The sequence below is a fragment of the Lemur catta genome, chromosome 14, assembly GCF_020740605.2.
Source record: "Lemur catta isolate mLemCat1 chromosome 14, mLemCat1.pri, whole genome shotgun sequence".
Lineage (NCBI taxonomy): Eukaryota > Metazoa > Chordata > Mammalia > Primates > Lemuridae > Lemur > Lemur catta.
The window spans coordinates 32,089,649-32,114,591 of NC_059141.1; the positions used below are offsets into that span (position 1 = coordinate 32,089,649).

The 24,943-nt window shown below is 38.2% G+C and overlaps 1 protein-coding gene across 2 annotated transcripts; it reads right to left on the reverse strand.

The window, feature by feature from the left end:
* Positions 1-1,469: 1,469 nt before the first annotated feature.
* Positions 1,470-24,750, reverse strand: FAS (Fas cell surface death receptor). Of its 2 annotated transcripts, none has more exons than XM_045568243.1 (9): positions 24,616-24,750; positions 13,593-13,728; positions 9,358-9,495; positions 8,174-8,282; positions 6,285-6,346; positions 6,061-6,129; positions 4,827-4,894; positions 3,876-3,900; positions 1,470-3,134 (listed from the first exon to the last, which is right to left on the reverse strand). In XM_045568243.1, exons 1-9 carry the CDS (start codon positions 24,724-24,726, stop codon positions 2,812-2,814), a joined length of 1,041 nt encoding a protein of 346 aa, XP_045424199.1. In that variant the 5' UTR covers positions 24,727-24,750; the 3' UTR covers positions 1,470-2,811. The 2 variants fall into 2 exon arrangements, with proteins under 2 accessions (XP_045424199.1, XP_045424200.1); XM_045568244.1 differs by lacking the exon at positions 24,616-24,750 and adding an exon at positions 24,383-24,607.
* Between the last annotated feature and the right edge of the window lie 193 nt (positions 24,751-24,943).

The following is a 24,943-nucleotide window of genomic DNA, read 5'->3' on the forward strand; positions in this document are numbered from 1 at the left end:
GGTGGGAGATCAGGAGGCTGAAGCTGCTGGACTTTACAGAACACAGAGTACTGGAAGGAAGGGAGTTATACAGAAAAAGCTCCTGATCTGTACAGAGATCCTCTGGAGTCTTTAGTTGAACACTATGTGTACACGTGGAGGTAAGACTCCAAGAGACAGGCAAAGAACAACTAACAGGGAAAGAATAATTACTGAGTGCTATAAACAGAATAATTTCCAAAGCTAACGTAGGAGTGGAAAATGTTGAACTTCAAACCAACTAGAGTGAAAAGATGTCACTGAAAGGACTCAGGAAGTGCCAGACCTTAGGAGCAGGGCTAAACTAGCGATAGAGTTAAGGCTACTAGGCCTACCCTAACAAAGATATAGACCAGAGCTATCTAATACAGTAGCCAGTAGCCACATGTGGCTATTGGACCCCTGAAATGTGGCAACTCCAACCTGAAATGTGCTTTCAGTATAAATAAAATACAAACCATATTTTGAAGACTAGTATGGAAAAAAAAAAGAATGTAAATAATCTCATTAATAGTTTTTATACTGATTACACTTTGAAATGCTAATACTTTGGGGATAACAGTTTAAATAAAATATATTGTCGGACAGGCATGGTGGCTCACGCCTGTAATCCTAGCACTCTGGGAGGCCGAGGTGGGAGGATTGCTCAAGGTCGGGAGTTCGAGACCAGCCTGAGCAAGAGCAAGACCTTGTCTTTACTAAAAATAGAAAGAAATGATCTGGACAGCTAAAAATATATATAGAAAAAAATTAGCCGGGCATGGTGGCACATGCCTGTAGTCCCAGCTACTTGGAAGGCTGAGGCAGAAGGATTGCTTAAGCCCAGGAGTTTGAGGTTGATGTGAGCTTGACGCCACGGCACTCTAGCCTGGGCAACAGAGAGAGACTCTGTCTCAAAAAAATAAAATATATTGTTAAAATTAAATTTTAAAATAGAGGGATGATCCCGTGGTCACCAAGTAGCTAGAATGGAAAGTGTATAAGAAAGAATATTTCAAAATCATCACTTAGTTTTCTTACCAATAACTCCTACCCCTTAAAATCTGTACTTTCTTATCTACATTCCAGTGTCTGAAATATAATCCTGTATAATAAATAATCACCTGGTGTTTGGAAGAGCTCTTCCTGGCAGTAGCAACCCATGGAGAAAATTATTTAACTATTAAAAGAGCTTTAAAAATGATAAATGCCTGAGGTGATGAATACCCCAGTTATCTTGATTTGATTAATTCACATTGTACGCCTGTATCAAAACATCACATGTACCCTATAAATATATACAACTATTATGTACCCATAATAATTAAAAATAAAAAAATAAGTACCTCCTAAGAGACCAAAGAAAGCATTAAGCATTAAAGATTCATGAAAAAGTTACATTTAGCAATAGTTAGAGCAAAGGAAAACAAAAACAAAAAGCAATCCCCCACCAAAAAAGAGATAACCAGAAATATCAAAAACATTATTTTAATTAAATATTTTTAGCTACATTTTATATAAGGAAAAATATTCTTCATTAATGGAGGCTCTTTAGGTAGTTCTAGGTATCTACTTCAGTTTGTAACTATCTTCAGTTTACATCTATATAAATATAAATAGTATTTTTTAAAATTCACATTTAATATAAACTTTGAAAGATCTTTAAACATGTAAGTAACAAAGTAGCAGTAAGGAAGGGAACTGTTTGTCTAAGAACCTGCAGGGGTTTACAAGAGCAACTCCTAAAACCTAATGATGGTTTTACCTTTGCTATGTATAAGCTGCCATTTGTAGCAGAAGAGAACACATGGGGTGTTACTGGACATTTTGTGTAGTGGGGGAAAATAAGAATCTATCTTGTCATCTTTGGTGGTAGACATGCCACAAAGCTACCTTCTGTAAAAGCAGTAAGTATCTCCAAACCAGCTAGAATTTCTAAGAGCAGTCTTGACTTTTGGTGGGTCATTAAGTATTTCTTTGGTGATACTTTCAGGTTTGGGGGTGCGTTAGGTTATCAAGATGAACATCAAGGAGAAAATGAACAGAGAGGTGGCAGGGCTCTAGTGATACTCTCCTGCTCAAAATGCTTTTGGTTCCTGAGAAAGAAGTAGATTATTTTGATACAATAAAATGGCAAACAAATATAAAATATTCAAGTATTGTAATTTAATCTATGTTTTCTATGTAAATTCAAAATTGAAATAGTGCACAATAAAATACCAGTAATCTGTACAAAGACCTTTGAGGTAGAACCTTACTAAAATCTGCATTCGAATACATATGCTTTACTTGAATATGCACCTCTTAGAGTTGTAAACAAAGTTTAGAAATATGGTAAAATCTCTACAGTTATTATGGAGTTGTGGAGGTAACTTAGAGGAAAAATGGCCTATCCAGTGACTGATAGTTCAACAAAATGACATAGCTTATACTAATTCATGGAATGGGGTGAGCCTAAGGATAGACATGTGTACTAACACATACTAATCACATTCATATCTACAGAAACAATTGTCACATACTAGAGCATGATCCTAATCCTTTGTCCTTTGCATACATTCCTATTTGCATACTTAACATGCCATTGTATTTACTCTTGACCATGTGTATATTCCCAATTAGATTTTAAACATTCTTGAAGGCAGAATCATGACATATTGAAAATCTATAAATATATTGGTTCTGAAAATCTAATAAATCAAAAAAGAAAATACATCCAGTGAAAAACCAAGCAATATTTACAGCCTTCAGCTATTAAGGACTTTTTCAAATATTAATTGCACATACTCAGAACTGAGTTAGTTGTTCTTCACTCTAGACCAAGGGTTGGCTTTCATTTTCATTTTTCTGGTTATTAGCCATGTCCTTCGAGACCATATCCTGAATCTTCTCTGCAGTACTACTTAGTCTGGCTTTTTTGAGATTTGTAATCAATGTGTTATAGGCATTTTTCTTCCCATGAAGTTGATACCAAGTACGAAGCAGTTGGACTTTTTGTTCAGCTGTTTCTTGGAGATTGTCATTCTTGATCTCATCTATTTTGGCTTCACTGACACCATTCTTCCGAACAAATTTTTTAACTTGACTTATTGTCATGATTTCAGCAATATTAGGGATATAGTCACTCAAGTCAACATCTGAAAAATGGAAAATAGTCTGAAAATTCATTTTACTAAATGAAATTCCCATTACTAAAAACCACGTTTATTTCTTCTTTTACAGTACTTAAGAATACAGTTAAGTCCTTGATATCTAAAGAGCTGCTTGGGTAAAAATGGACACAAAACAAGCTTGACCTCTAATTTCAACTCCTGCTATGTCCCCGGTCACTTTCTATATAACCTGTATGTTATATACATAACATCTCTGTATCCTATTCTCTCATTTATATAATAAGAGGATTGGAAAAGATCACCTCTAACGTGCTTCATGGATCTGATGATCAATGACCCATAAACCTAAAAGGATCATCTTATTTCTGAATCACAGATCAAAGAACATAACTGAATAGATCATGTATGTTGTCACAGAGTTGGGTACACTAATAATAATAACTGAGTCTACAGTTTAGTTTAACCTCTAGGTGAGTTTAGGCAAGAATTCTATAATATGTCTAACTTGTTAAGAAATAAAATTTGTTAAGCCTCAGAATATAGTGCCCTATTGTTACCTGATTTATTTTTAACTATGGGTATTAGTTATAAGTTTAAACAAACTGCCTGATAAACCTTTCATGGTGAGCAGGAAGAACTGTAAGCTTAAGAAATAGCAAGATCTCATAACATGTCACTGAAATTAGGCAACATTATTTTATTCTAAAATTGGCCCATTACTCCAAAGGAAGCCACCTTTATGAAATAAAATGATAAAAGCCTTACCAGATAAATTCATTGGCACTGTTTCCTGAAGACGAAAAAAAATGGAAGTGGGAAGGGGGAGAAATAAAAATATATTTAGAATATTTTAAATATAATCTTCTAATTCTTCCTTAATTCTGAAGGAAGTATAAACAGTTGCTTGATGTATAAAATTAGGAAACTGCACTAAGTGATTAAGAAGGATCCCTTCACCATTCAATTTTGATTCTGAAAGGTTCCAACCCTGCCTGAAACTAAGCAATATTGTCTCATTTTTTACAACATCAAGGAAGCTAAGGAATTCATGGAATGGGCTGAGATTATTTTTCATATAGACTCATTAAAATAAATAATAAACATAATCATTCTAAAATTTTCTTCACTGTAACCATTCTTATTTTTGACACCAGAAAATGGGTCAAGTTGAAATTTTTTTGCACTATATTGATGTAAAGAACCCTAATTTTTATTGAACCCTGGTCCCAAATGAGAAAATCCTTCAATTAAGTAGAACTGGTTTCTCTTCTCAGGGTATCTCTTTGCTATTTGAAATGTCTGATCCATGCTGGGAAAAGATATGGCAAGAGATAAGGTCAACAAGTGGTTAGACAGAATTGAGCAGTGACTTTATAATGGACTTTAAGAGCGATCTCTTCGCCCAGGCCTGGACCCTGAATCCATGCTCTGGCAAAGGATGCCCCTCTACAGGGATGACACCCACATGGAACGTGCAGCTTGGCCACATCCCTTTTTCAGCTCACATTCAAGCACAGTCTCAGTCCCCCCCTTTGATGATTCTGAGAGTTTTTCTGTAGAAGCTTACTTATAAACGGGGCACCCTATCCTAACTCATTTGTGATGCCCCATACATAAACACAATAAATGTTTGTTTAAAAGAAAGTAACAAATAAAAAACAGAATTACTGATTTCTCTATTTTTTCAAGAAAGCTGATGCATGTTTCGACACCTACAGGATTTTGTGCTGTAGATTCATTGCAGTCATGTTTTTCGTTGTTGCGCTTCATGTATTTTTTCAGTTCTGAAAGATCAAAGAAATTTTTATCAAACTCAGGTCTTAGCCTTGTAGGATGCATATGAGAACATACTTTCACACTAAGTATAAGAAGGAAGAAGGAGAAACTTGCTGAAACTTAAAATGGCCAAACACCACAGGAGGCAGTGCTGTGCCCATTTTGGAATCCTTACCCCGCTGAGTCGAGTGTTCTTGAGATAGGTCCTATCTTAATTGAGTCATCTAATTACCACCCACTGGCCTAGCACAAGTATGGCTTCTGACTTCTGGCGGGGCTACAACAGGGCACAGAAGAACATGAAAGTCAACATCAACTTGCCATAAGTGGCATTTAATGCCCAGAAATTCTAGTACCCACACTCACACATAACTCAAGTGTACTACTCAATAGGTGTGTGCCTTGAAGTCAGTGTGAGATGGAAGAAAGGAATCTGTAAGTCTCTGAGCACAATTACAGTGTTTAAATATCGAGAATGTATTTTTAGCTAAATAACCTCTAAAGGCAAGGCAACCTCTTTATCTTCAGCTGAACTGAAGCAAGAAGGAATTATTTCAACAGAGAAGGAACAATTGGATGCTTCTGAGTTATTGAAAATTGGTGTGACCCTGTACTTTATGAATGATTTTAAGGGATTTTTCTAGACTACTTATGATTATACCCAACTTTGGCTTATCTGCTGACTTTATTAAGTTACCCTTTCATAAAATGTGTCACCGTAGTATTTTAAGTGAAGGTGGAGAATTAAAAACATGAAGTTTGGCCAAGGGAGAAGAGGCACAAAGAGGGACAAGTTTATCAACTGTTCCCTGCACTGCCTTTCCTGGGAATGCCTTTGCTGCTTATGTTTTCCTTTTGCACGAGGAGATCTCAGTGAAAGGTCAAGGATTACTTCTGATTTGGGCCAACTCTGCTGCTACAGAGAACCCTTGCTCATATGAAAAATCAGAACACCACTCAATACCCCCAAACTGCTGTCCAGAAACAGTAGCTGAGGGATAATATCATCCAAACTTATCAACTCTCAAGGGTGCATTCAGTGGCAGGAAATTAAAAATACAGCAGATCTACCTACCTGGTAGCTTTTTTACAGGTGGGACATGGAAGGAAATTTTTATAAACAACTACTTCCCAAGTTACTTCAATCTATAGTTTGAACAAAGTAAGAACTTACTCCAACCAATCATTATTGGAATCAGGAGCAGGAGGAGGCTCAGCAACCACAGCCACTGAGATCCGGATCCTGTAGATTGGAACACTGGACATTTTATATGAAAATAAGCATTCCTTAAGAGTAAACAATGTAAACTCTCAAATAATAAAAGTGATTGGCTTTTCTTCATATTTTACTATGGGGATGGGAGAAAGGAAAATATGGCCATAAAAAGAAATAATTACCTTCGTTTTTGCATTTGGTGTTGCTGGTTAGTGTGCATTCCTCAATAACTCCATGTTCACATCTAGGAAAAAATACAGGGGAAATTCAAAAAGCCTGGTGGAATGATTCCTATATAACTTTCAATGGCACATTATAAATTAGGGGCCATTTTATCCATCTTTGCATCTCTGGGAAATATATTCTCTCAAATATTTCTAGATTAGCATCTAAAGCTGGTCCAAATCAGTAACATAGTTTCGATGTGTGGATTAAAAAAATCTTAAGGAGTAACTCTACGTTTTAAGATGTCAAGAATGTTAAAGGAGGGAAATAAAATATTGACACACAAAAGAGAGCATGAAATAGACACAAAAATAATCTTCAAACTGATAATAAATGGAACATTTAAATACTAGGGCTTAAACTAGCTCTCAATAGCAATTTCAAAATATTCCCATAGAACAATAAAATGGCCAGACAATAACCACTGCCCACGATGCTGCTTAGAAAGGCTGGCCCTTAGAGATTGCCACTTTTAACATAAAGTGGTGATTAGGTGACTCAAGAGGTTCATGTGGGATTTTCTTCAGATTGGCTACCTCTGCCTCTTAACTAGGTGAGCTTGAGAAGTCAGTTAACTGCCATGAGTTTGTTATCTCATCAATAACATGGAGATAATACTATCTATCTCAAGAGGTTATCATGAGAAGAAAATTAAATCAAGATTATGAAGTATTTAGAACTATTAATACTATTAATATTAATAAGAAATATTATTATTAATAGTAGTTCTAAATACTACTTACTATTTAGAGAGGCCAGAGCAACCGCACATAAAATTTTTCTAGCCAAGAAGACATAAGGCACCATGTCCCTACTTCTTCACCCTATTAGATGAACTCCTGAAAGTTTCCCAAGATGAATTACAAGTTTAAGGAGAGGCCAATGAATAGTAATCCTAAACATTTACATTTATATAAAACAATATCTTACAAAGCAAAAGCTACTTTTATAACACATATTACCCAACCTGATATTCACAGAAATGAGGCAGCAAGGACAAGTAAATATATCACTCAATGCCCCCAAACTGTTGTCCAGAAACAGTAGCTGAGGGGTAATTTCATCCAATCTTATCAACTCTCGAGGGTGCACAGGAAGTACTCGTACTTACTATGAGTAACAAAACTCACAGGAAGCTCAGGGAGGTTAAGTGACATGCTCATACTCCCCCAGTTAATCAGCGGAAAAGTGAGAATGCACCATCAGGTTTTCTAACATTGGGTCAAAACCAAGCTCTTTAGCATAAACAACAAGGCCCTTCATAATCCAGCCCTGATTCCTTCTCTGTCTTGTCTACACTCCAGCCAGGTACCCTGTTCTCCTGAGCTTCTACCATCTTTTTGCAGCCTCTGCCTAAAATGTGCTTTCCATCCATGTGCACCTATGAATGCTCTTTCTTTTCTTCCTTCAAGACTCAAGCCATGTGTCATATCTTCACTCCCATCTCTTCAGGCAGAGTTGAAAAGTTTTCCAGTTTAACTGTTAACACCCTGAACACAAGTGTCTTCTGAGGCTTGTCACATGGTGTTGACACACAATAACCATGGCTTTTCTTGACCGTCTCTGCCTCTAGATTGATACCTGGATGCCAGGAATGTGTTTCCAGATTGCATCAGCAACTGTTCACATTATTAGCTTAAGCAGCCAGCATCATGTGCACAGGGAGTGTTCAATAATGTCTGATGTTCAACAATGTTTAAATGAGCAAATGGTCACCTAGTTGCCTGGAGGCAAAGCAAGAGTAAAACCGTAATTCTTGACTGTCAGTCAGTGTTGCTTTCCTCTAGGAAGACGATGTCTCTCAAGGTATATCTAGTGTTTAAATCAGAGAAAAACAAAAACTTACTTGATGCAAGGGTCACAGTGTTCACACCCAGGAATGTTACAAAAAAAGTTTGATCTACATCTGCACTTGGTATTCTGGGTCCGGGTACAGTTCATTTCCACTTCTAAGCCTGAAAAACCGGTTTGCAAACTATTAATTATAGCAGTTAGTTATAAATGGGCTATGAAAATCATGGGCAGGAGCTGCATGGATTTTTTGAAATCCACTGCTTAATCAACAGTCATACCATCACATCTTTAGTAAGATGACTGGCGTTTAAATGCAAAACAGGTGACCCCAGGTTGAAATGTTCAACAATCATTTAGCAGAGTTTTAAGTCGGCAGGCAATCCAACAACCAAGACAAGCTCCACCCTCCTTTGGATGGTTCTCCCATTCCTGGAGTCTAGAGCCTAACTATCAAAGTGTGGCCTGTGCACCAGCAGCACTGGCTTCACCCAGGAGCTTGTTACAAACGCAGAATCTTAGGGTCTCCCCTAGACTTGCTCAGTCAGACCAATGCCAAGGCCCTCACTTAAGAGATTCTGATTTAATTGCCCTGAGGCAGGAGCTAAAGCATTGGCTTTTTAAATAGCTCTTTAGGCAATTCTAATGCACAGCCAGGGTTAGGAAACATTGCTTTGGAACCTGAATGGAAACAAGAAAAGCTTTATGTCCAAAGGTTTCTTGAGGGCAAGCAAAACTAGAAGTACTTCTGTTATATTTTAATCTGGGGCCTCAGAATAGATTCATATACCCATGAAAATTCAAGTCCCCAACTGGAAATGTCAGGACAAACCAAGTCCCCCAAAGAAGGGGGAGCATCCCACCCAACTCTCAGGTTTCTCTGTCCTTGTGTTCGCAGGTTTCTGAGCTCCTTCTGGCCATGAACAAGAGCCATCATACAAGCATAAATCAAGGCTGGAAAAATATAATTATTGGCCTTTTGATTGGAGCTGAATAACCCCATTCCCAGGGTTCATATTTATTCATTCTTTTACATCTGCACGAATTGCCTAGACTTGACTCATAAATGTCTAGACTGGTGATTAGCTCAGTACTTGGTCTTGCTTTTCCCTAACCAGCTCCATCCTTCCCCTTCGCATATGTCCACACAGCACCAGAGCAGGTCCCAATTTCAAACTGTATATGATTCAACATGGAGTGTCAAGATTGGTCTCTTTTGATTGCTTTTAAGACTCTTACCATGTTCTTCATCACAGAGACTACATCTTCTGCACTTAGAAGAACAATGTTCCCTGTCCGTGTACTCCTTCCCTTCTTGGCAGGGTACACAGTCTGGCTCATGCCCATCAGTTGTGTACTCAGTAGCTTTCCGTTCGCCTGCCCAAGAGAAAAAGGGGCAAGTTTGAACAGGAGGTGGCCAGGTGACAGTGGGGGAAGTACGCAGGGATGACAATAAAACTCTCCTAAAACGGGAGGTGGTGGATGTGCAGGGTGGGGAGGCTTAGGTTAATGATATATAAATACAATAGGGGAGAAGTTTATTGTAAAAATCATGTCAAGAGCCAGAAAGTCTGCCAAGACAAAAGCCAAAAGAGTGACTGAAGGAATATGCCTATAAAGATAGGATGATTGACAACAGGAGCATACAAAAAAAAAAGGGAAGGTCAGAAGGACCAAATGCACTGGAAGAAATGCCTTTACCAACTCACTTCTTTGGGGTGGGGAGAGGTTGGTAGGTGTATGTTCAGGGTGAAGATGGCTGTTACTGGCCACTGAAATTACCAAACTATTAATATAATAATTCACCCTGCTCTGACTTCTCATTTTACTTTCCAAAGTCCACAAATCCTGAGAAGAAATAGTGCAGTTTAAGGAAAAGAACATTTGAAGTTCTAAAGACCTTGGTCAAATCTTTAGTAGCTGTAAAATCTTTAACAAAGTGTTACTCTCTCTAAGCCTAAATTTCATCATCCATATGATGGAGACAGTACTTCTCTTGAATTGCTGTCAGAACTGCACGCAGTCTGCCTGGTGAGAGCTCACGGTTCCCTTTTCTCTCTCCTTTCTTTCCATTACTTTTCCATGAAAAGACAGGGTATGTTTTGAGGGAAAGGCATGAACCTATTTATAATAAAATTTATTATTAGGTTTGTTATCGTAATACAAACAATTTTAAATAATATTCATGCTTGCATTAATTTACTTTAAAAATAAAGTGAGTCACTGTATTTCTATTACTAAGCATTATACAACAATGCATTCTCTCGAAAAATTCATTTATTTAACCAGAGTTTAGTAAACATCTATTGTGTGCTAGGCACTTTCTAGGAGTTGAAGATTGTGCAGGAAATAAGACAACATCTTGACCTGCAAAGACTTCACCTTTCTCAGGCTAAAGGCAGACAATGTGCAAATAAATATATGATGTCATGTGGTGAAAAGTGATTTGGGGAAAACTAGATTAGGGAAAGAAGATAGGAAAGAGACATAGAAAATATGCAGGGAAGTGTATGAGAAAAACATTACTAGTGCCCTTATCAATAGCGTAACTAATTTTAAAAAATAGACAAAGTCACATGTAAAGTGAAAAGAATTTATGCTCTCTTTCCTAGGTAAATGATTTCCTTAATAACCTCATAGTATTATTTTTAATAAAATACTACATAAGCAAATCATGAAATGTTAACATATATGATATTTTAGTAAACAAAGACAATAGTCTGTCAATAGAAAAAAATAAGGAAACAAACCCAGAACAAAACTCAAATACATTGTATCAGGGCTATATAGCAATGTAGCAATATTTTAATGAAAACAGAGCCAAAGTACAATTTTATTTCTTGCCAGTGGTATTGTACTGGTTTCTAAATGAATTGGTCTCTTTAATGAATTATTAATATTGCAGAAAGTGCTTAGCACAATGCCTACGTGCCTACAGCATGATAAGGATACGATAAATCACAGGTTTGTTTGTTCCTCCCAAGTATACAACCTAAATTTGTTAAACTATAAGAAATGAGTCGTTGTTTTATTTAAAGTAAGATTTTAAAATATGTTTTTTTCTGAGCATAATAGTACAAGTGGGTAGAAAATCTGGAAAAGCAGGAAATTATGAAAAGCACCTATATATCAACTATCTTGAGATATTACCTATTACTCTGTTGCATTCCTATGCATATAAATACACAAATATGTATACACATGAGCATATGTATATGTAACAGGTATGTGTGTATGTATATGTAATAGGTACGCAGCATACTGCAGAATCCTTCTTATTGGATATGGTGATGTGGTGAGGACTTTTTTGAACAGTTAATCAAAAACATCAGTTCACAAAGGAAATCATAAAAATACTGTAAATATTATATTTCAATTTATAAAGTATAACTACATAATTTGCCAATCTTGTGATATAGAGACAAGTTATTAGAAGCCCAGATTCTTTCTGACTTAAGTGACATCCATAATGCTTCACCTATGATTTCCTCTTTGTTTTATTCTTCCTTCCTTTCTCTCCCTCTTTCCCTCCTTCCTTCCCTTTCTTCCTTTTTTTCTTCTTTCCTCCCTTCTTGATGGAAAGAAACACACCAATAATCTGTATGAATGGCTTTAGAGATTTTTGTGATTTTTCCCTACTATTTTACATTTATTTTGACCTCACTTAATTCATCAACAATCTTTTAGCAGCTCAACTTTTCTCCAATGCATTCAACCTAGTTTTCATAGAAATATAATCTGTCTTTTCTCTGTATTTGTATTTCATTAATTTATATATAATATTTAATTAAATTATATATTAACATTACAACACCAGTGACCGTAAACAGATTTGGAAGCAACATGAATATTTATAAGCCTCAAATTCAACACGAGGGAATTGATGTGAGACTAGTGTTTAACATGGTTGGATGCCATCCAGATTATGTAGAGAGGGAGCAGAGAGAGTCAGTTAATCCAGCCAGATCAGTGGAAAATCACTTAAGGAGATTTATATAATTGATGATTATATTAGAAATATATCAGAAAACATGACTTTAATTGATAATTTAATTAATATTCCAACCTTTGAATATTCCAAAATTGACTTACCCAATCACATGTTGGTTATCACAATGAAATGTCATTTATACAATATTTTCCTCTATTTTAGATTATTTTCTTAAGACATTTTCCTGTAAATCAGTTACTAACTCAGTAAGTATAAATATTTTTAAGTTTTTGACCCATATATCCAAATTTTTTTCTTAAAAGTTTGTAACAATTTACATTCCAATAATGGCATATGATAGTTCTTATCTCATAAGCAAACTCACCAGGGCTGAGATCACTTCTTAAATGAAAACAAAACCAACCAAACCAGAAAACAACAGACAAAAATTCTCGACAGCTTGATGTGTAAAGCATATCATCTTTGTTTTAATTTGCATTTTAGGTTTTAAAATTATAAACAAAGTTTTCAATTCACAGGGCAAATTTGTGGTGTTTAGCAAGTTATAATAAAGCCAGAAAGCCATTCTTTATTCCAACTTGAACAAGAGTAAGTGCAAATAGGTTTAAGCATAAATGAGTTGAGTTATAAGGAAGATTTTTCCATAAAGGTTATTAAAATCTGGAAAGAGGCAAAGAGAGACTAGTAGAATCTTTTAAAAAATAACACACCCTCCTGTTTTGCAGCCTGAGTGCTTGAAGCCTAGGAGGACAACCATGAACCCTACTACAGTGCTTTTTGGTTCTATTATTTTATAGCATGAACCCATGTGCTGTTTTCCTTTACTTTCCTTTCTTACAACATATTGCAGTTGGGAGAGATCAGTATCTGTATGTAATGGTAGCCAACTCTACTCCAAGTTGAAAAAAAGTTTGCAAAATTGCATTCTGCTTAGCTCCAACTTGCTGGTGTTTGAAGGATTTCCGATCTGAAATTGGTTTGCATTGCAAAGTACTGAGTTTTAAAAAATTGTTGGTTTCTGTCCGTTGCTCTTCTAGTTCACCTAGTTATTCAGCTAAAAAAAATGCAAATATATTTTGCAGGCCTCAGTGCCAGGAAAAATAGGTTTCTTAGAGAACTTCTGATTGAAGGGAAGTGCTGAGACATATCCCTTAAGAGTGTAAGTCTCTTGCTTTCAGGGTTCCACTATTATTTTGACAGATCCTAAACTTGTGATATGATAAGCTTTAATATTTGCAAGTGAGCCTTTTCTTGCTCATGAGAAAATGGAGATAAATAGAAAAATCTCCTCATTTCAGACCTGTGTGTCATTTGTAAATTATATTTATTCATAACCACATCGAATGAGTGTGATAAAGATGAATAAAACTGGTCTTGAAAAAATAATTTCAAAGTTTTTTTTCACTTATACTATATAATACAGGAGATCTAAACGCTGTCGAAATTATTGTATTCATTATGACTATATACCACTCTTCACTCTGATTTTCATTCTAATCTCTGAATGTTTTGGGTAACATACCAGGAAGACAGGGCCGTTGGCACGACTGGCTCAAGTACTGGGCATCATTGTTCCTCAATTCCAACTCCTGAGAGTTGATTTCAGTTACTTGGGCATTAATACTTCTGGACAATAATCCTGCAATACAGGTAAGTACCTGTAAAAGAAAGGCATGAAGAGAATTTTATTGATTTCTGAACTAAGCAATGTGGTCAACAGGTGTAAACCACCCACAATGCGGTATCTGCTCCGCCCAGGCAAAGTCACCGTGGGGCTTGCTGACTTGTCTCCAAGAAAAGAGCTGATCACCTGCATGGCAGTGCAGACCTCACTAGACACAGTATCACGGATGGTGGCATCCAGGACTCTGCTCAAACATGAATACTGGCTTCCACTTACCGCCCTGTGTCTGTGGGTAAAATCACTTAAATTCTCCAAATCTCTGTTTCTTTATCTATAAAGTTAAACTAACCTCTTCCTCATAGGTTTGTTGTGATAATTAAATGGAATAATGCACTTAAAGCTTTTAATACAGTAGCTGGCACATAATAACTAAGTGCCCAATAAGCAGTATTATTACCATTAAAGTTCAGTTAGGGGCAGTAAAGTGCAGTAGGAAAAAAGAAATTTCAAAACAACTGCGGTTTGAATCCCAGCTCTGCTACCAAAAATTAATATCCAATTGTGTGTACATATGTGTGTCCCCTATGGGTATAGCGCCCTATCCTCCTTGGTGTGCTAATTTCACCCAGTATTTAGGAGACAATATTATGAACAAGTCCACAATTCTTGGTTTAAATGGTCAAGTACCCAGGGAAGCAGCCCAAAGCATGAGAAATGATTTGTCCAATAACCTACAATTAAGAGTGGCTAAGAGAGGACTCAGACCCAGCACTTCTGGCCCAAATCTGGGCTATGCTTCAGATTTGTAAAATAGTTTCCTAATTACTTTTACTCCACCTAGGCATGCAAACAACTCAATTTATTTTCAGACAATTGTTGGCAAGAAGACCGCATGTTAATTATATAATGAACTTTCAAAACAAATGGATGTTGGGGGAAGGGGAAGTGTTTGGCAGGGTTTCTCTGAGAACTGGAAGTCAGCCCCAAGCCCTCTAGTCTGGGAAAACTGTAGCAAGACCCCCAAAGCCAGGGCTCTGGCTGGCAGAGAAGACAAAATCTGCCAGCCCTGAAGCTTGGGGAAAAAGCTGAATTTGCGATTGCCTCCCTCCAGTTTGGGTGCTGAGTTTTTCAAAACAGCTGTGACAAAGAGTGCAGTCTCTTGCAGGAGTGAGTATCTGAAATGCACAGACAAATAGTTAGGAACTGGAAGTCATCCTATACCAGAATCTTCCACGTTTGATCCCTTTAAACCTCAGAAATAGGGGCACATGAGAGTTTGTCCCTTGAATCAGATGATGAGAAACTGAGAGAACTGGCTATTTATTCATTATCTGCAGCATCAGTGAAGAATCATTTTTTGTAGCCAACCAAGTTATGGAATAGAAGAAATGATTCAAGAACAGGCAGACCCAGAAGATAACTCTCTGCCCTGGTGCCCCCCCAGTGTGACAGGCTCCCCTCACTTTCCCAGGAACAGTCAGCCCTCGAGATCTAACGTGGCAGTTACAAATACAATCACATCTCAGTGACTGAATTAAACTAACGTCTGGAAGAAATTCAGACTCCCATTCAGTCCAAAGAGTCAGTGTGGCAATTGGCCCTGAGGCATGACCTAGGACTTGAAAAAGAAGTTTAAAAAAAAAAAAAAATCACCTTTTTTTTTCTGTTCTTTTTGAAGTTCAAAACAAACAGGAAAAGACTTTAAAAAAAAAAAAAAAAATTGGGCGTTGAAAAATGGAAGCCCTCAGCATGGCAAGAATGAGTAAACAGACGCCTGGAAGAGTCAGTGAGATTTCTCAGTGCTGAGTACAGGCATCGCCCCGACTGCAAATGGTTTGCTGCCACATGGTGAGGCAGCAGCAAGTGCCACAGTAGTCCTGGCAAAGAGGGTTTACTTCTAATCAAAGCCCACAAGGGAGTTTCGTCAATATGACCATTGTGCTCAGCTACTGCAGAAAAAAACTGCCCCCTTGATGAGGGAGTATAATGGTGTTCCAGAAAATTCGACCCTAGCAGGTGAAGAACGAAGAACGTAGAAGGAAAGGGAATAAAAGAAAAATATTTCAAGAAAAAAATGTTTCAGCAGGATTTTATTATCTTTTAACACATCAAAATTTAATAGTGTTTATTTCTAGTTGTCAAGACTATGAGTGATTTTTTTTCTTCATTTTAACTCCTCTTTTTTTCTAAAATGCACATGTGTTCATTGTATAATAAAAAAGGTTAAAAGGGAAAACTTTAGAGGTAACAGGATTGTGTTAAGCTTAAAGATCTACATTGATCGATTACTCGTGTTATTCTTTTTCAATAAGATAAGAAAAGCTGGATAATAATGGTGGTGAATCAAAAATAGCAACCTACCTAGTATTTGAAAGGTGGAAAAAAAAATTCTAAATCTTTGAATTATTAGCAGTCCATCATATCAATTTTGGGGTACTTTTTTTTTGTTTTGCTCTTTTTGGTAGTCTTATAGTTTTATTAAATCAAGCATCATAAACATTATCCTGTATTTAATTGGACATACATCCTTAAACTAGTAGAATCAAGGCTATTTTATTTTTCTTTCATCCACTGAGACTATATCACCACTCATAACAGCAATGTTAATTAATGGTGAAGAAAATTCTGTTAAATTTTTGAAATAAAATTATTGGACAAAAAGATCGTTCACACTAAAGGGAACGTTTTAACTTATGAAATTGAAAGCTAAGTTATACAAGTCACCGCAAACTGGTAACTATGGTTTGCATTAAGTTCTGTCTCTGCTGAAATCCATCTGTCTCTGCTAAAATCTTGATTTATTTTTCTTAAAGAATACTTACCAGGGAAGTATACTTTATAAGCCACCCCCTGATAGATTGCTATTTCCAAAATGCAACACGTAAGTTGCTAGCTACCAATGAAACAATAAGATAAACAAAAAGTATCTCATAATTTAGGATCTCATTGTGCTGTTACAGGACTATGAATAAACAGATATATTTCTCACAATGCTGTTTATTTTTGTACCTCTAGAGAGGACATGGGCTGACTTTTCTTCTGTGGTTTATAAACTGACTGAAAAAAATCTAATAATGCAGTATTGTTTAGGCACCCACATAGACTACTTTGAGAAGAAAAAGACACTTACACATATAAGTTCTGGGAAATTTGTCTTAAAATATCAAGAATATTATTTTATGTATGAACCAGATGTTTTTAAAAGTATACCTTATTATGCAAGTACAATAGTTACACTTATATACAAGTTTAATAAAATAAAATACTTAATTTAAAAGTCATTAAGAAATGCATGTGAAAAGAATTATTTGAAAGTTAGACATCTCAAATTGAATGTGGACATTTTCACCCCTGGCTCTGAATTTCAAATAGACTGATGAAAATAGATAAATTATGGGATTCCAGAGAAAAGAGTGTCCCTTCCCCCCGTCAGACAGATCTTCTTTCAGAACTCAGCTAAGAGGTAATAGAAGGCACAGGGGCACTTGGGAATATGGTAGAAAGAGAGGGAAAAAATAAGGTATTGATACTAGTGTTGACACCAGCTAAACTTCCAGCTAATTCCTAAGATTCTTAACATTTACACTGAAAGCTGATGTCTCACTATATTTACAACTTTAGAGCAGAAAGGGCTTTATGCATGACCTAACCCAAACCCCTTATCTGATAGAGGCGGCTATGCTTCAAACTAGTGAAGCCACTGGCCCACGGTCAGGCATCTAGCACAGGAGATTCAGAACTGTTAGGGGCTGAATCGTGTCCTCCCCCATCCCCAAGTTGTCCTGACTCAGAATGTGCCTGTATTTGGAGATAGGAGCTTTAGAGATGATTAAGTTAAAAGGTCAGTATGGTGAGTCCTAATCCAGTATGACTGGTGACCTTTTAAGAAGAGGAAATTTAGACAGACACGTGGACAAAGGAAGATGAAGCCACAGGGAGAAGGGGCCATCTACACGCCAAGAAGAGAGGCCTGGAACAGACCCTTCCCTCGTGGCCTTCAGAAGGAACCAACCCTGCTGGCACCTTGACCTCAGACTTCTAGCCCCCAGAACTGGGAGAAAATAAATTTCTGTTGTTTAAGCCACGCAGTCAGCACCCCTAAGAATTTAATATAAGGCCCAAACCGTAGTCTCTTGATTCCCTCAGATTCTTGATTTGAGAGATATCAGTAGTACATATAAACTTGGGATCCCTCAAGAATTTCCCATCTTGACTGATCACTGAGCTAAACAGACAGGAGATTTCCCATGGTCTTTAGACCTGAAATCCTCAGGTGCCAATATGAGCCAGAACTACTTCTTCCCAGACTGCTTGGGCCTGCCAGGCTGGACGCATCCTCTACCGCTGAGGACCAAAATGGAGCAAGAGATGAAGTTCCACTGACTAATTCTGCTTGTTTGTTCCTTTATTAGATTTCTAGTTACCTATCAACACTTAAGGAAAATGAAATTCTAAAAAAGAAAATAATTCGTCATTTCCAATAAGATAATGCATCTCTAATAGATTTGTGTAAAAAAATAAGGAAAGAGTGATGCCATTGTGTACTATGACTTCATTGAAAACCCGAAATAAAAATAAAATAAAATTTTCTACATGAAAGAGATAAGTGAAGTTTCCATTAATTTTTTTTCAAAATGTGTAAATAAAAATGCACAAGGTAATCTCATCCCAGAGGTGTCCTCTTTCTTTCTTAAGCCAGTTTCTGGAAAGTCCAGGAGAAAGGTGGTTAAGGCAGAAGTTGTAAGTGACTGGTTGGATCCATGACTGACTAAACAATACAGAAATAAAATGAAGGTGCCTAGGAGTTTCCATCTGGGATTGGATTTTGAGTTTGGTGCTAGAGTTAGAAAAATAGTTCTCAAAACTCTGATAGACATCAGAATCATGTAGTGATGCATTAAAAAAAGGAGTGCTTAGGCCCCACCACAAACCTAAGGAATCAGGATCTCTGACGATAGGACCCTTTTTGTGATCATCTTTAACAAGTACCCCTGGTGAGCCTGATGCTCCACGCAGGTGGAGAACAACTGGGTGAGAAAAAGCAAAATCTGCGGTTTGCTGCATTTAACATGTGAGAAGAGAGTTCTATAGACTAACAGCATCTGTGTTCTGCACTTGCAAATCAGAGTCTGATTTTTCATGGAGAAATAATGACCCTTCCCAAAATAAGCCTGAAAAGAAGAGAAAGTCATCTTCGGTGGAGGAAATGGGTATAATGATTTAAACTAGAGCCCCAGAGCCCTTCAATGCCCAGAGGGTCCACATAGGCAACACCAGAGTTAAGCACCCAGGTGAAACAGAAAGTAAAGAGAGGGAGGGGCCTGTCAGTGAGAGCTCTGCCTGGACCCCGGGAGCAGCCAGGGCTGAGCTCCCTGGGAAAGGAGTGGGGACTGGGGACGTCGCACGTGAGCCCGACCCTTCTATTTTTCAAGCGAAACCCAAATCCCCCAACACTGAAATGGTACCAACTAATTTTAAAAATAAATAAATGCACATCTACATTACATACTTTATTTGTCAATATTATGTGAGCTAACAAGACTTAGTCTGAGGGCAGTATAGGCCCAGGTTTTTCTTTTGTATTTTTTGATTTGACAAAAAAAAAAATTGTATATATGTATGGTGTTATGGTGTACAAGATGATGTTTTGAAATGTGTGCACGTTTCAGAATGGCTAAATCAAGCTATTAACGTTTACATTACCTCATATGACATTTTTTTTGTGGTGAAAACACTTAAAATCTACTCTTAGCGATTTTCAGGTATACAATACATTATTAGCTATAGTCATCATGTTATACAATAGATCTCTTGAACTTACTAGACTCCTGTCTAAAATATCTTGTATCCTTTGACCACTATCTCCCCAAATTTTCCCCTTCCTTCCCCCACCCCCAGCAGCCTCTGGTAACCACTATTTTACTGTCTACTTCTATGAATACAACTCTTTTGGCTTCCACATATAATGAGATCATGCGGTATTTGTCTTTCTGTGAGTATAGGCCAAATTTTAAAAATCAGGCCTAAATTTTTACAGACATTCATGTGAAAAAGGCTTATTGAGACCAACCATCGTTTTGTGAGGATTGCTAAAAACCAAACCTAAACCCTTAGCAAGGAATAAGGGCCTGAACCCACGTACCCTGAGTTCATTTTCTCTCTCTCTTTTTCAAGATCTCTGCCCTCAGAGATCAAAAGTATTAACATTTCTCACACCTTTTATTTTTATAGCCTCACAGGATATGGAGGTGAATAAATACATAGTGCTGCCTGACTTGACTAAAGGACCGCCTGTCATTAATGGCAAATTTATTCTAATTTTGCAAGTTTATCCCAATTCATGGCTTAACGCAACCTACAGCTGCTGTTTCTAAATGCCCATTGATGAAAGTAACTGAGTTGCACAACAGTTCATCTCAAATCAAGAAAGCAACTGTGAACAAAGGGGAGAACTGGCTCATTTCCTTCCCTGGAAGGCGAAGTTACCAATCTCACAATGATCAACTTCTTTCTAATGTGGGCTTTACTACTCACACTGTCAGTTCAAAGACAACAAAGGAAGGCAAGGAGATAGAATGGTGTGTTCTTGTTTGAGACTGAATTGGAGATACTTAATTCGTGTTAGAAGTTCAATTATATAAAAAGTTGAAGACATTTTATTTTTCTTTTTAAAGCAAAGGTTTTCCAGAAAATGAAAGACTTATTAAATGATTAATTAAATGTTTTTTCCCACTATTGTGAATAAATATACATATCTAGCAAGAAGAATATAAAACTATACATTGTGGCACTTACAATGGTTCTATTAGCAATTCTTTAGTGATAAGAAAAAGTCATATAATATATATATCACAGTACATTTAAGAAATTTTTTCATCATAATAAAAAATTACAAAAATAAGCAATAAATAAAATAAATTATAAAAATTATAGTAATCCCAGCTCACTTAATAACACCCTCTCTAAAATGCATCTGATAAAAATAATAAGATAAAAATTATGTAAAACTAGAAAAATATTTGTGTACATGCAAAGAAACAAAAAGCAAACTATAAAGAGCATAAATTAAATGTGCAATTACATACATGTATAGACAAGGCTGGGAGGCCATAAGTAAAATCAAAATTGCTTATATTAGGATGGTGAGATAATGAGTGAATTTCCTTTTTCAATATTTGCTTTTTGTTTCATATCATGTGGTCAATTTTTCTATATTTACCTATTTAAAAAGAAGAAAGAGATGGATTCACTGTCCTAAATTTGGTTTCAAGTTGCTTTTTATCAATTTCAAGACTTAAATTATGTCCTTTTATTATTTTTCATCATAAGCAAGTAATCTTTAGTACTTATTACAAAACATGTGCTCATTAAGGGACTTTTGGGACCCAAGGTAATTCACCAAAATCACTTAATTTACTAGGGGCTTTCAAGGGGGGGATTTCCTTATGTAGGTTTCAGACTATTTCTTACAAAACAGTTATTCTCTCCAACTGTCAGTTGTGCTATAGTGATCTAGCTTCCCTAAAGGATTCTAGTAGCCTTCAGAGAGATTCCTTTGAAGTACTGACACTTCCACTGTAAGATTATTTAGAAGTAAGACTACTTATCCAGTGTGCCAAAGAGCTTACTCAGAGATGACATGATTATAAATCCCAGTTCCTCTTTGCCTCTGTCTCATCTTTCTCCCCTTATAAACTCAGTGCAAGAAATAAAGTTTATTTTTCCAAATTAAACTCTAATTTGCTGCTAAGTGTAGTAATTGTATTTCAGGCACTGGACATTAGAGGATTTTCATTTGTCTAACTATAGCTAGTTGTGGGGATCTCAATAGTCTCCATATTTAATTTTTGCTTCCCAATCTTGCTATCATTCATAAATTTGTGCTTTTCTATCCTGGTTGTTATATTTTAATTCACATTTCATAATTTTACTGTGCTCACAAGACTTTTCAAGTCCTTTGTGACATAAGTACAGCCCATTCAAATTAAAAAATAAATAGCCCATTTCCTGTTTCTTGGGTTGATTTAAGAAAAATGGTTAGATTACAAATTAAACAAGTATTCTTTATTTTCCTCCCAGAACTGTTCTGTATGACTTGTAAACACACTGGTTTATCTTCCAAATGCCCTCTCCTTTCCTTCCACCATAATTTTGAGATAACTGTTCTGACAGATGTAAAGGAGAGGAAACTGGCTGCCCAGTGATTGCCTGGCCAGTGTCTTATATAGCACAAGACAAAAACCTATCAGGTTTCGTGCACTATTTAATAAGAAAAACAAAAACAAAAAAAAAAAAAAACAAAACAGCACCCACAGTTATTTCTCAAATAAATTTGGAAGTAAATTTGACCCGTTTTCTGTCTCCTTTAGAAATTTATGAACATTTTGGGATTTCAAACTTATTTATTGTAGGCACTGTGGGAAAAAATAGCTAGAAATAGGGGAGGGAACACTAACTCCAAGAGGGTAGACAGAAGAAAAGAGAAGCAAAAAGGTAAAGGGTGGGTGTATTTGTTAACAGTAGGTAGCATTAGAGACAAGGCACTAGGAGAAGTGAGAGGAAAAGCCGAAAAAAAAAACGAGGAAAAAAAAGCACCTTCGGCCATGTACTTCCAGACCATAAACATAATTAAAGAAAATTTGTTTCTGTGTTCCAAGTAATTTAGAACTTCACCTCTACTTTATCGCTACTAGTAAGGTAGCACTACTAACTGTGAAGGCATAAAAGCAAGCATTTTCTGGAGACACACAAGGTGACACAATAGTGTGGGAACTTCTTCAAGAACAGAGGAATAATGTTAGGCTAGTTAAGGACACAAAGCGGGGTTCCGTGTAACTAAATTTGAAAGGATCACATTAGAGGGTGGAAAATGGAAGACATATTGCAAAATGTAAACAATGATTATCTAGACGATAGAGTTACATCTGATTTTTTAAAATTTAACTCATCTGCATTTACAAATTTTATTTAATAAACTTTAATTTCCTAAGTCACATATATATAAATATAATAAATTATATTTAATTTGTAGTATTATAGATATTATAACGTGCATATATAAATAAATGTATGTATATATATATACACATGTGCACCTGTGTGTGTATTCTTTCAGAAATGCAAAGTTTCCTTGGTACTTTAAACAAGCATCCTCTGGTAAAGATGCTATTGTTTAAAAGTTAAGCATAGCTCTGGGCTTTGACAATTTTGCTACACTTTGCTAATACGGTTGTCCAAGAACTATTAACAAAAAAGATTTTCAAAGCAACCAACACTGCAATAGCGCAGTGATTAATAACAAGGGAAAGAAGAATGGTCTGAGGTTGTATAAATGGTTTCTCAATTTACAATCTTAAATTTTCTCACAGGATGTTTCTAAAGGAGCCCAAATATTGCATTGTTTTTCTGAAAAGAACAGCAGATTTTTTTCTTTTTTTAATTATAAAATGGACCTGGACATCACAGCCTTTCACTTTCTACTCCAAGTATAATCTGAAAATCAGATGCAATTAGCAAACAGCCTGGGTTTTGGAATTAAATCTGAGTTCAATCCCAGCTCTGCCACTTACTAGCTGTGTGATCTCCGTTAATTACTTAAGCTCTCTGAACCCCATTTCGCCTTCTGTAAAATGGAGCTGAGGACATCTTCCTCACCACAGGGGCTGCTGTGAGAATCGACTGACATCCCATTTGCAATGCTCCTATCACTGGGCCTGGCACTTTGTTGGGACCCAATAAAAAAAAAAAATCCATGGACTCCCAGAGGTTTCAGAACTCAAGTGAACCTCTTGGATCCAGGTCCCTTTGATCAGCCATCATCAAGCTGGCATTTGAGCGACGGGCGCTCCAGAAGAGGCTTCCCCAGTTTCTAGGCCGAGTACAGGCGCCAGGTTCCCACGCCGTGGGGACGGTGCCGCCACAGCGCAGGGAGGCCACGCAGAAAGAGTGCAAGCTAAGAAAGGGTAAAGAGACAAACAGGGACTGAAGGACAAACCAAAATGTAACCACTGAGGCAGTGACTTACGGTCTTAAGGAGAGGAATTCCCGGAAGAGAAAACAGTTTCTTTTTCTATGTTGTGATAAGAAGGTAAACAAACCTCAAGAGACGTATTCTGCCCTAAGATAACTTTCTTCGGGAAAGAAACGGTGCCTTACCCCACTGGCCTGTGCGGGGAGAGCTGCCCTGCCGGGGGGACAACTGTCAGACAGGGAACACGACCTGCTCCCAAGACCCAGGGCTGTCCCACCGCCCCGGCCTCCCGGCGCGCCCACCCACACCTAAGCGGACCTTTGCCTCGGCATGTAAGGGCTTGTCCAGAAGACGCCTTCCTCTCTCCGGCCTGGGTCCCCCTCCAGCGACCCCAACGCCCCCCGGGCTCCTGCCCCAAGCCCTGTCCGCCCCCTCCCCACGCCCACCTCTTCTCCGGGTCGCGCACGGGAGTGTCCCAGACGCCGGGGCTGCCCCGCCTGCCCCGCGGGGTCAGCACTTCGCACCGAGCGAAGAAAAGCGAGTCCCCCGGCTTCCCGAGCACCCGAGCCGGAGGGAAAGTGCTCGCACCCCCGGGAGCCAGTCTGTCCAATGCCGGTCGCAGCCCGCCCGCCGCGCCCGGGGACCCACGCGATGCTGCCCCCGCCCGCCCCGCACAGCCGAGCGGGGAGAAGCCGCCTCCCGGCCAGACAGGACTCACCAGGGGCCGGAGATCCCGGATGCCCGCCATGGCTGTGGAGCAGTCAGCCGAGGTGACGGGGCCTCTCCTACTCCAAGCGGAACGGGTCACCCGCTGGCAGAAGTGACAGTCCCCCTGCCCCTCCTCTAGCTCCCGCAGGCCTCTGGGTGTGTTCCCGGCCAGGGCCCGCCCCGCCGCTCCCGCAGGTTACTCTCAAACCGCTTCCCTCCCTCCCCAGAAGCGTCTTGAAACACCTGTGGGTCGCTTTTCCGAGAGGCCAGAGGCGACCTAACGAAAAGCCCCCGAGGTCGGGAGGAGGGGGAGGAAGTCTTGCCGGGGAACGCCCGGCCTGGGGAGGGCTCCATTGATTCAGCAACTCGGCCCGCGCGGGGAGGGGGTGGGGGAGCCGGAGCGGGGACGGAGTCAGGGTTTGTTGCACAAATGGGCATTCCCCATCCTGGGGCGTTTCCGCCCTCGGCTGGCATGCTCCGCGCAGGTGAGGACCCGGACAGCCGGCCTGCTGACCTCTCTAAACGCGGCTGCGGTAGCTCAACCTGGGAAGGGTGGCGAGGGCTTGCACCG